Here is a 12,060-nt window from a genome sequence, read left to right on the forward strand (position 1 = left end):
TGGTCCTGAGAAAGAAGCATGAGACAAAGAGTCAAACAGAAAGTCCCAAGAGTCCTGAGAGTAGACAAGGGGAGATTATGCAGAACACGATAGGACAGCCCCTGAGTCATGCCTTTATCTTTATGTATGTATGTATGTATGTATGTATGTATATTTCTTTTTTGAGGGAGGGGGAGGGGCAGAAAGAAAAGGAGACACAGTATCCGAAGCAGGCTCCAGGCTCCAAGCTGTCAGCACAGAGCCTGACCATGGGCTTGCACTCACAAATCATGAGATCATGACCTGAGCTCACAAAGTCGGACACTTACCTGACTGAGCCACCCAGGTGCCCGGAGTCATGCCTTTATCTTAAAAAGAAGGAGGAGCACCCGGATGGTATGAAGCAGGGGAATGACAGGATCAGATCTGCATTTTAACAATCCCAGGCTGGCTGCTACGTGGAAGATAGTTATGAAGTCATTGTCATGTCACCCAGGCTAGAGATGGCGGTGACTTTGACCAGGGTGGGAAAGCAGGAAATAAAAAGGAATGAATGGATGTGGGATCCATGCCCAACTGAGTGATAATCAGATACGTATGTATGGGGTGGACATGGGGTGGCATACTTGAGGACGATTCTAAATTCCTGACTTCTACAGTGAGTTGATGGCGGTGCCATGCACCGGGAGACTGGGAGACTAGGAGAACACTGGGAAGGATGCAGGTCTGGGAAGAAAGATCCCGAGTTAGGTTCTGGACAACCTCTCGGATGTCAGAATGCAACAATCCCAACCTCCCTGTACGTCGTTTGTCTGTTCTCAGTCTCACGGTGATCTGTTTCTACATTTCTTTTTTTTTTTTTAATTTTTTTTTCAACGTTTATTTATTTTTGGGACAGAGAGAGACAGAGCATGAACAGAGGAGGGGCAGAGAGAGGGAGACATAGAATCGGAAACAGGCTCCAGGCTCTGAGCCATCAGCCCAGAGCCTGACGCGGGGCTCGAACTCACGGACCGCGAGATCGTGACCTGGCTGAAGTGGGATGCTTAACCGACTGCGCCACCCAGGCGCCCCTGTTTCTACATTTCTTACCCCTGGTCTCCCTCCGCCGGATGATTCTTTCTTTCCCAATTTCCCACTTTAACAAAATCCCGGTTGCAGGCTTCCCCTAGCCTGCGAGAGATATGGCTTGTTTACTCAATGTTATACTTTATAAGTTCTTGTTGAAAGGAGAAATAAAGAAACAGTGAAGCATGCCATTGATTGTTGGAGCCACAGAATAAAATGGCACATCTCCAGGACACCTGGGTGGCTCAGCCGGTTAGGCACCTGACTCTTGGTTTAGGGTCATGATCTCATGGTTCATGGTTTCAAGCCCCACATCAGGTCCCACACCACCAGCAAGGAGCCTGCTTGGGATTGTCTCTCTTCCTCTCTCTCTCTCTGCCCCTCCCCCACCCAATCATTTTTTTCTCTCTCTCTTTCTCAAAAAAAATAAAATAAACTTTAAAAACGATGGCACATCCTCCTGGATGGTAAAACCGACAATTTCACTAGACATTTTGTAAAAATTTTTAAAATCACAGACCATAACCCCTAAGTAATTTCAAATGGTATTATATATTAAAACGGATATGAACAGACTTTGAAGCAGGATGCAAAGTTCACCTGAATGTCTAAAATTTAATACAGGTCAAGACAGTGCTGCTGTAGCTGCCCTCCCTGGGCAGTGCCCCCTGTGTCCCCGCCCACGGCCGGGCCCCCCCCCACCCCCATTTCTGTCATCTCCCTGGCTCCTCACCGTTGCTTGCTGTCCCGGAATCCTTTGGACTTTGTGAAGAGTTAGGGTTAGGGAACAACAGCAGAGTAGCAGCAGGAATTTGTGGCAGCCCTGTGCTTCAGGCCCCTCGGTCCTCCTGCAGCCATGCCCCAACCTGGGATCTGTGGCACACACCGCGTCAGTCTCTCAGCTCCCAGGATTGCACAATGCCAACCAGTGAAGTTCGAGGAGGCGAAGGGGTCCTTTGGAAGGTCAGATACTACCCCAGAGTGGGGAGTTGGGGGTTGGATGGTGGTAGGCAGGGCACTGCACAAACGAACTCCCATTCTTCTCCCCGCCCCCCAAAGGTCACGTGGCCTGCATCCTCAGTTGAGCTCAGTCTAAGAATCACTTCCGCGATAATAAGGGTTATTTGCGTAAGGTCTGCTATGCAGACCTTATTAAATCTTATTCAACCTCCTGTGTGATAAGAGTGTCTCTGGTGATTAGGAGTCATTCTCCCCTTCCTGATAAAAGATGTGGGGGGTGGGCGCCGGGCGGGGTGGACACCTTCACACCTTCACAAAGGGAAATTTACAGGGCGCCTGGGTGGCTCAGTCGGTTGGGCGTCTGACTTCGGCTCAGGTCATGATCTCACGGTCCATGAGTTCGAGCCCCGCGTCGGGCTCTGTGTTGACAGCTCAGAGCCTGGAGCCTGTTTCGGTTTCTGTGTCTCTCTCTCTCTGACCCTCCCCCGTTCGTGCTCTCTCTCTCTCCATCTCAAAAATAAATAAATTAAAAAAAAAAAAAACAAAGGGAAATTTACATTCTGCCTCTAGGCAGAGATGGAGAGGACAGACAACTTTTCCTGTATCTGTTTCTCAATTGACTTCAGCTCAGAATAATCCTTATGGCACAATGGCGTGTCTAATAACCTTTCACCTGTGTCAAACCTACACATTCCTGCAGAATGTTCCTGCAGAAGATGTGGCAGGAAGGGCGGTTTCCCACCTGGCTAGAGGTGGGGAAAGAATATGCTCACACCATGGAGTTAAGTGGTGTTCTTATTTGCAGGGGAAAGCTGAAATGCACCTCTGAGAGGCAGTTGCTACATTCCTGAAAAGCACAGGGATCAATACCTGGTGAATATAAAAGTCTGGCTTTCAAACGGAAGCATTCTGACTTAGAAACAGCCACTCCAGAGGCAATTTATCTGATCTGATAGATCTTCAGTTGTCAGCTGCCTCCTATCTTTTTACCTTGATGTTTCTCCCTTCCTCAGCCTTTCTATAAAGAGAAAGACAACATAGTGTGTAACAACGAGGCCTGAACCAAAGCAGAGACCTGGATTCTAAGTCTGGCCGTGCCACAAACTGGCTGGGTGTACTTGGATGGGTCACTTAACTTTTCTAGGTTTCAATTTCCTGCAAATTGAAATAGGAAGACTGAATAGTCTTGAAGGTGATGTATTAACAAAGACTCACTGTTACGAGTGAAAAAACAAAACAAAACTCAATTCATCCTCACTTAAGCAAATCAGGAGTTTTTTGGCTTTGTAACTGAATTGTCCAGGAGAAAAGTTCTGGCTTCAGGCAGAGCTTGATCTAGACACTCAGGTGATGTTAGAGATCTCCATCTCTGACCCCTCTTTTTTGTGGTGGCTTCATGTTCAGGGATGCTCCCTCACATCCTACTGGCTTAGCAATGTTAGCACACATCGTGCACGTAGCTAAAACGTCGAGCAGAAGTCAAGGTGCTGAGGCTCATAAGCTCTGCTTATGTGTTAAGCATTCATTTCAGGGAAAGAGGATATGGTGTTTTGATGGGCTAGGCTTAGGTCACATGCCCATTGAGAGGGGAGTGAGAGAGGAGGGTTTTCTAAGGAAAATCTCTACACTGCTAGGCAGGCAAAAATAGCAGATGTTGACCACAGGTGGGATCATAGGAAAAAAATGGGTTTGAGTCCAGACCCTGCCACTAGCTAGCTAGTTAAACCTGAGCAAATTACTCGACCTCTCTGAGCCTTTGTTTTCTCAACTAAATAATGGGATTCATCTCTGTTGAGTGGGGTTAGATAGGATAAAGCATAAAAGGTGACTGATGACTTGGTGGAGGCACGGCAAATGTTTAGTTTGGGAAGCTGTGACTTTAAGTTAGTGACTCTAATAAACATTTCAATGTAAGTGCAACTTTTTAAAGAATAACTTCCCCTGGGGTGCCTGGGTGGCTCAGTCTGTTCAGCATCTGACTTCGGCTCAGGTCATGATCTTGCGGTTCTTGGGTTCAAGCTCCCTTGTCAGGCTCTGTGCTGACAGCTCAGAGCCTGAAGCCTGCTTCAAATTCTATGTCTCCCTCTCTCTCTGCCCCTCCCCTACTTGTGCTCTGTCTTTCTCTCTCTTAAAAATAAAATAAACAGTAAAAAAAAAAGTAACTTCCCTTATGTAATTTCCTGTCTAGTGAGGGCTCCTAATTTTCAGCCTGAGAAATCCAGATTTTATATACGATAAAGCCTTGACAATTCAGTTATAGAGATTTCTGTTAATTTTCTTAATTCAAGATTAATTTGGCTAAAAGATTCTTTCGGTTTCAAACCTTGGCATTGACAAATCACTCTAAATGGTCTGATTCCATTCTCTTGCTCTAAGCCCATTCTATTGAATAAATTGGGTTTCGGTTTGTTGTTTTTTGTTTTTTTTTTAACATTTATTTATTTTTGTGAGGCAGAGAGAGACAGAGAGACAGAGCACGAGTGGGGGAGGGGCAGAGGGAGGGAGACACAGAATCCGAAGCAGGCGCCAGGCTCTGAGCTCTCAGCACAGAGTCCAACGCGGGGTTCAAACTCACCAACCGTGAGATCATGATCTGAGCCCAAGTCGAACACTTAGCAGAGTGAGCCATCCAGGTGCTCTGGGTTTGCTTCTTGATAGTAGAGGATCTTCCAACACTTTAGGGCTTTGTAGGTCAAAAAGTTGGTGCCAAGACGAGACCTTCCCAAAGCAAAGCTTCCACAGTCCAGCATTTCATTATAAATCAGACCGCCATTGGAACCAAGAAAACATGACTCAAAGAAACCGCATACATAAAAGACTGCAATTATGTGCATAGCAATTTATTAATTTATGATCAGGATAGTGTTTCAAGACTATAAAATATCAATGTCTCCCATCCTGGAAGCCACTCCCTTGTGCCAGAGGACAAATAATTCATCAGCCAATAGCTTGGTAGGCATGGAGTCAGTCTTGAGGGCCACTTCACTAGGCCATGGTGAGGTCTGACAGGTCACTGCCACGGTGACCCAACTCATTGTACCAAATGCAGCATTTGCCAACCTCTGCATTTTTGAGTTTCTCTTTTCTAGGGACCCAACTGACCATGTCTCTCCAATTCCCATCATCTATATCTGGTCCACACCATCTATAACTGGTCTCTGTGATGAGATATCTACTTAATCAATTACAATCATAATGCAGTCTTGCCTTCCTGAAGTTTCACAGGGTCACTGTGATGAAAATTTGTCTGATTCCAAATTCTTCAGGTGTTTGCTTATGTCCTACCCCTACCTAGTAGCTAATCTTACCCTTCCTGTACAAGTTTTACTAGTTAACCCACAGGAACAGCTATATTTCCATAATGGTCAAGGTCTTGGCATCTCTCACAAGATACTATCAATTAGTCACTTGAGGAGTACTCGCTTGAACCATAAACTTGTGTCGGCGGCACAAAAAAACATGCAGGGCTTGGAACAAATCAATATTGACCTCAACACATACTTAGGGAACGGATTTCTTCCGTGAGTTTGTCACGTTTCTTTTGCTTTGAAAACTCAAGATAGTGTTTTTGTTAATGAAGGTATTCAGTTAAGATGGCAAATTAAGTTTTGAAGATACTGCTTCTATCAAGGACAACCTCTCTGACACAACTCTGTTCTGTTTCTGTCTCAACTTCTATACCTTTGCCTCTCTGGCTTTTGTCTGATTACATTTGATGTCTCTGCTCTTATTGTCTGCCTGTGTTTGCTTCCAACTGTGGCAATTTCTTCTCAGCCTCTATGTGTTGTTCTTTCCCTTTGTGCTTTTGGAAATTTTTAAGATTTTCAAATTTTGGGGGTGCCTGGGTGGTTCAGTCAGTTAGGCGTCCAACTCTTGATTTTGGCTCAGGTCACGATCTTGTGGTTCGTGAGTTTGAGCTGCTGACAGTGCAGAGCCTGCTTAAGAGCCTCTCTTTCCCTCTCTCTGTTTGTCCCCCAAATAAATAAATAAATACATAAACTTAGAGATATAAATACATAAACTTTTTAAAAAAAGATGTTTTGGGGCACCTGGGTGGCGCAGTCGGTTAAGCGCCTGACTTCAGCCAGGTCACGATCTCGCGGTCCGTGAGTTCGAGCTCCGCGTCGGGCTCTGGGCTGATGGCTCGGAGCCTGGAGCCTGTTTCCGATGCTGTGTCTCCCTCTCTCTCTGCCCCTCCCCCGTTCATGCTCTGTTTCTCTCTGTCCCCAAAATAAATAAAAAACGTTGAAAAAAAAATTAAAAAAAAAAAGAAAAAAAAAAGATGTTTTAATTTTGTAAAGGAATCTCTAGTCCCAACATGGGGTTCAAACTCTCAACCCGGAGGGGCACCTGGGTGACTCTGTCAGTTAAGCATCTAAGTTTGGCTCAGGTCACGATCTCACGATTTGTGAGTTCGAGCCCTGCGTAGGGCTCTGTGCTGACAGCTCAGAACCTGGAGCCTGCTTCAGATTCTGTGTCTCCCTCTCCCTCTCTGCTCCTCCCCTGCTTGTGCTCTCTCTCTCTCAAAATAAATAAACATTAAAAAAACCCAAAAAACAAAAACCTCTTGGCCCTGAGGTCAAGGGTTGAATCCTCTTCCAACTGAGCCAGCCAGGTGCCCCACCCACTTTGTGCTTTAATGATCTCTGATGGGTATCTGTCACTATCCCTCCTTCCTTTTTTCCCTATCTCTATTCTTTCTTTTTTCTTTCTTTCTTTCTTTCTTTCTTTCTTTCTTTCTTTCTTCATCTGTTCCCTCCTTCTCCTTGATTTTTCCTTTGGATGTTTTGTTGGTTTGGTTTGGGGCATTTTTGTTTGTTTTAGATTTTATTTATTTTTTAATGTTTTTTTTAAATTTATTTTTGAGAGAGGGGGGAGAGAGAGAGAGAGAGAGAGCAAGTGGGGTAGGGGCAGAGAGAGGGGGACAAAGAATCCAAAGCAGGCTGTGTGCTGACAGCAGAGATCCTGATGTGGGGCTCAAACCCACAAACCCTGGGACCACGACCTGAACTGAAGTTGGACGCTTAACCAACTGAGCCACCCAGGCATGCCTAGATTTTTTTTTTTTTTTTAAGTAATATCTACACCCAGCGTGGGGCTCGAACTCACAACTCTGAGATCACGCATCCTCCATCAACTGAGCCAGCCAGGTGCCCCTTCCTTTGGATGTTTATTTACTCAGTCTGCTCCCCTCTCCACCCACCCCTCCCCCTTCTTTCACTCTCTGTGGTTCTCCTCAGTCCCTTTGCCTATTCTTCTATCTCAATTTACATCCCTGATTCTTATTTTTCCTCATCTTCCTACCAGTCTCTGCCTAACAGTTCCTGGCAGTCTCTGGCTTTGTGTTATACAGTGTAGCCGTTTGTCCTTTGTCTTTCTGTCCCCAACTCCACATATTTCCTACTTTCTTTTTCTGCCAGTGAATCTTCCCATTGAGTGCCTCTTCACCTTCTGTTCTTTTGCTTCTCAGCTCCCCTGACGAATCCCCCTCAGCCTCTATCTCCACCTCTCTCTTCTCTCGCTCTGCGAACCTTTCTAAAGGCTTCTATTACCTCCATCTCTCCTGAGTCGGGTCGTTCCTCCTTGTCACTCACTCTATTTCTCTGTCTAAACCATCTGTGCCTTGCACCCTTGGGGGCCCTTCCTGTCAGCTTTTATACTGATTTTTTTCGTCCTCTTCGTTTATGACCATTTTACCAGTTCTGTGACTGCTTCCTGTCAGCAACCATGAGGGTCTTTCTCAGCGTTTCTGCCAAAGATTCCCTGTCTTGCCCTCCATCTGTCTTCACCTCTGTCTCTTCCATACAGGTGATCCTTTTATTTGTCCCTTGATCTATGTATGTCCACTTCTACTATCCCTTTTCTCTAGCTCAGCTTTGGGGCAGGATTTTTTTGTTTTAATTTTCCTGTCTCTTGCTTCTGCTCATGTATTTTTTCTGTGGATGATTAAGGGTTATCTCTTTCTGTCCATTGCTTTGTAGAATAGTAAACTTAATCTGCTCTACACTTCCCATAACCTGGCTGTTCTGCCTGAAGAAAAGAGATTTTGTGTGGTGAAAAACAAAAGCGCAGCAGAAGTGCTAGGGGAGAAAGGAGAGGGAGAGCTCGCAAAGGAATCCTGGAAGGGAGTCAGATACACCTTAGTCCCTCTGCAGCCAAGTGGAAGCCTTCCCTCATCTACTTCTGCCTCTGCCTTCATTCTTCCATGACAGACAGGGCCTGGGAAAACCCTATAGTCGGCACCCAGATCAGGTGTTTGAGTCCCTGCCGTGGCTCTGGGCTTTAGTGCTGTCCTAAGAAGACAGACCTGGTGGGCACCTGGGTGGCTCAGTCGGTTAAGCATCTGACTTTGGCTCAGGTCATGATCTCGCGGTTCTTGAGTTCGAGCCCTGCGTCGGGCTCTGTGCTGACAGCTCACAGCCAGGAGCCTGCTTTGGATTCCGTGTCTCCCTCTCTCTCTGCCCCTCCCCTGCTCACACTCTCTTTCTCTCAAAACTAAATAAACATTTAAAAAAATTAAAAAAGAAGAATCTGCATTTTCTTTGAAAAGATCAGAAGATACTAAGAAAATTTAAAAGAAAGATGCTGGACTTCTTAAAAATTATGAAGGCAGGGGCACCTGGTGGCTCAGTGCGTTGAGCATCTAATTCTTGATTTTGGCTCAGGTCATGATCCTAGGGTCGTGAGATTGAGCCCTAAGTTGGGCTCTACACTGAGTGCGGAGCCTGCTTAAGAGTCTCTCTCTCTCTTTCTCTCAGTGCCTGGATGGCTCAGTCAGCTAAGCGTCGGACTCTTGGATTTCAGCTCTGCTTGTGATCTCACGGTTTGTGAGATAGAGGCTTACATCAGGCTCTGTGCTGGCAGCACGGAACCTGCTTGAGATCCTCTCTCTCTCCCTCTCTCTCTGCCCCTCCCCTGCTCGCATGCACTCTCTCAAAATACAGAAACATTACAAAAATATTCTCTCTCTATGCCCCTCCCCCACTCTCTCTCTCTCTCTCTCTCTCTCAAAAAAAAATTTTTTTTAAGGCAGTAGAACTAACATTAAGTACAAACACAGTAGTGTGGCTTTGAGAACCAGAAATATCAGCAGCAATTGTAGTGGCTCAGTTCTTCTGTCTCTTGGTGACTATTATGTCCACCCCCACTGGCTACTGATAGCACCTGTGTGGCCTCCTCCCATTGCTAGAATTTGGTCACAGTTGAGGTCTTTCTTCCTCTGACCCCACCCCCTCCATGCCAGATCTCTCTGATCCTAACAGGACCTCACCTTTCTTCACCTGTTCCCATGCTAAAGCAAAGGATTTCATTGGTAGTTTCATTTAGCTTCATGCCTCCTGCCACCTCTTATTGGTAGAACTGGCTGTACCTCTTGAGTTAGTCTGCTGGATGAAGCGGTCATCTGATGATGGGATTCAGTGAACAATAGCCCAGGATCCCTGTTTCCCACCCATCATAAGCATCAGCATTTCTTCTTAGATCCTAGGAATGGGGAAGGGTGTGAGTTAGCCGGAAAAGGAATTGAGATACTGAAAATTCCTTTCGGTCCTTACCCCATCGAGGGACAGTGCACTGTAGACCACCATGTCCTTGTCCTGGCCATGTCTCCCCCAGGACTGGCCGGAGAGGAGCCTGACGCTTCTCTCTAGTCTTTCAGGCTGAGAATGGAGCCATCCCTGGTGACAAGCTCACCATCACAACATCTCCTTGTGTCCCTGGTTTCCTTGTGCCCAGGGATGGGCGGGCGGTGCCGAGACCGTAGGACATCACTGACCAAAATACGGACACCCAGTATGATGCTCATGGCACCCACAGTCACCAGTCCAGTTCCACCAAGGATGACCAGAGCAGGAGGCACCTGGTGTTGCTGCCGGATCAGCCACAGACTTATCCACCCCAGAGGCACCAGGCGGAAGAGGGCCAGGGTGGCCAGGGTGGCCCAGCTGGCCATGCTGAAGGCCAGGGATGGGGCCTGGTGGGAAAGCAGCAGCAATTTTCGTAGGTGCAGGCAGGCAGAGTTCAGCTCCAGGAGCAAAGACACCATAGAGAGGCCTACATAGTGGCTGGACAGAATGGCGGTGCTGAGGCAGCTCACTACCTAGGGAACAGGGGTCAGAGGTCAGAGGACCTTCCAGGAACTACTGACCATCATTGCCAACATCTCAATCCCTAAGACAGGGGCTCCTAAGCATTTTGTGGTATGCTATCAAAAACCTGCCCTTTAGGCTTACCCTTACGTTGGGGCCTAAATGGCATTAAAATAACTCTTCCATAATAACCCTCGGCCCAGAGGTTGTCTCCCCTGGGGCAGCAGCAGCGTCTGCACAGTGTACCCCCCACCCTGCCCCGATTTCCAATCCTGGGTTTTGATGCCCCATCCCCACTCCCTGTACTGGGACTCCCCCTTCTCAGAAAATCTCCCTATTCAACATTTCTGCAATCTATGAGCTACCTGAGGGAATCCAAGCTACCTAGGCAGTGCTCAGACTCCAGCTGTGGCTAGCAGTCAATCCTCTTCCCCCAAACCAGCCCAAAGTTGGGAGGATCAAGCCCCAACAGGGTCAGAGACTCTGGAAAGTCACTGGACAGAAACCTGAAGAGAGATTGGGGACCCCCACCCCGAGCATACCACCCTTCCTGTCTCCCTTTCCCCAAGTCTCACCACCAAATGATGACAGAGAAGTTCCCACGCCTGGCCCAAGGTCTGGTTGCACAGCATGTCAGCTCCATCCGCCAAGAAATAACCTATGGGCATGGATGGTATGAGGGGGAGGACCATTAGGCCTCCCCAAGTTGTTGTACCTCTTGGAGAGGAATCTTCATCCCCTCCTTTTTCCAGGTCTTTAGTTTCCTTCAGCAAAGCTGCCAGAAACATTTGAGCCCTGGGGACCTGGAATTACCATCCGGAAGGTTGTTCCCCACCAAGCCGGCCCAACCTTCCCTGCAGACTCACCCACGGACACAGCCACCAGCACCAGGGCCCAGAACGGGTGGCCGTGAATCGGGTCGGCAGCCATCTGAGGGTACAGCGAGAGCCTGTAGGAGATGGGGGACCATAGTCAGCATCATGCAGACTCAGACCCCATTCTCCCGTTGTGCACGCTCACCCACCCATTCACAGCCCCCACCCAGTGTCAGACTTTCAAGGTCCCGCTTCAAGGGAGTGAAGCCTACTTGGAAAGAAAAGAAAAGGAAAGAGAAGAGACGAGAAGAGAAGAGAACAAAAAAGAGAAGAGAAGAGAAGAGAAGAGAAGAGAAGGAGAAGGAGAAGGAGAAGGAGAAGAAGGAGGAGAAGGGAAAAGGAAAAGGAAAAGGAAAAAGGGTTGTGTAAGGTCCTGCTTCGATTCTTGAAGGTGCCCCTATGGGTTTTTTAATCTCAACTTTCGACCGCTCCCCCTCACCCCGGTGCCTCCCGAACCTCTAAGCCCCGCACCCGAGCAGCGCCCCGACCCCTGTGAGCAGGCTGTGCACCAGGGAGACACAGATGTTCCGCCACTTCCAACGGTCCTGGGCAGCAGATCCCGGCGTGGGCAGCAGCTGCAGCGCCCAGTGCAGCCCCCGGAAGGCGGCGAAGGAGGCGCCGGTCACAAGGAGCCCCCACATGGCCTGGCAGGTCCGATTTAGTCCCTTGGGCGCCGGCGCTCTCAGCTGGGACGCACCCAATGTCAGCTGCGGGGGCTGTGAGTTGGTTTTCGCGCAAGAACGGGTCTTTGGCTTCCCCAGCCCACCGCGCCTTTGGAATCCGCTTTAACTTTTCTAGGCTTCGACCACGCCCCCACCACTCGGCTAGGTGGTGATTGGAGCAGCCGGGGAGCCACGCCCCGGAGCTACAGCCAACAGATCCTGTCCCGCCCTAGGGTGGGTGGCGGGTTGGGGGCTCCTGGGGACCACGCCTTGCAACGGAGCTCAGGGGGACTTCCAGGCTATCGACAGGGTTCTTCCCCAACTCCTGTGTCCCAAACCCTTCGGAACTCCCGAAATAGGTCGCTAAACTCACCTGACACCCCCAGAGGCCCCGCCCCATTGTCTTTCACCTCCTCTTCCCTATACTAA

At 48.2% G+C, this 12,060-nt stretch overlaps 1 protein-coding gene across 1 annotated transcript; it reads right to left on the bottom strand.

The window, feature by feature from the left end:
• Window positions 1-9,035: 9,035 nt before the first annotated feature.
• Window positions 9,036-11,907, bottom strand: TLCD2 (TLC domain containing 2). Its single transcript, XM_040455496.1, has 4 exons — window positions 11,441-11,907; window positions 10,961-11,043; window positions 10,670-10,752; window positions 9,036-10,105 (listed from the first exon to the last, which is right to left on the bottom strand). The coding sequence occupies exons 1-4, from the start codon at window positions 11,608-11,610 to the stop codon at window positions 9,653-9,655; spliced, it is 789 nt and encodes a 262-aa protein (XP_040311430.1). The 5' UTR covers window positions 11,611-11,907; the 3' UTR covers window positions 9,036-9,652.
• Between the last annotated feature and the right edge of the window lie 153 nt (window positions 11,908-12,060).

Source organism: Herpailurus yagouaroundi, unplaced genomic scaffold (assembly GCF_014898765.1).
Source record: "Herpailurus yagouaroundi ecotype Mexico unplaced genomic scaffold, PumYag 215, whole genome shotgun sequence".
Lineage (NCBI taxonomy): Eukaryota > Metazoa > Chordata > Mammalia > Carnivora > Felidae > Herpailurus > Herpailurus yagouaroundi.

Excerpts from the sequence above, each read along its gene's own strand:
- TLCD2 (XM_040455496.1), bottom strand. The coding sequence starts at position 11,610 with ATGTGGGGGCTCCTTGTGACCGGCGCCTCCTTCGCCGCCTTCCGGGGG. Across the intron at positions 11,044-11,440 it reads GGGGTCGGGGCGCTGCTCGG|GCTCTCGCTGTACCCTCAGA; the intron begins GTGCGGGGCTTA and ends CATCTCCTACAG. Across the intron at positions 10,106-10,669 it reads TTCTCTGTCATCATTTGGTG|GTAGTGAGCTGCCTCAGCAC; the intron begins GTGAGACTTGGG and ends CCTGTTCCCTAG.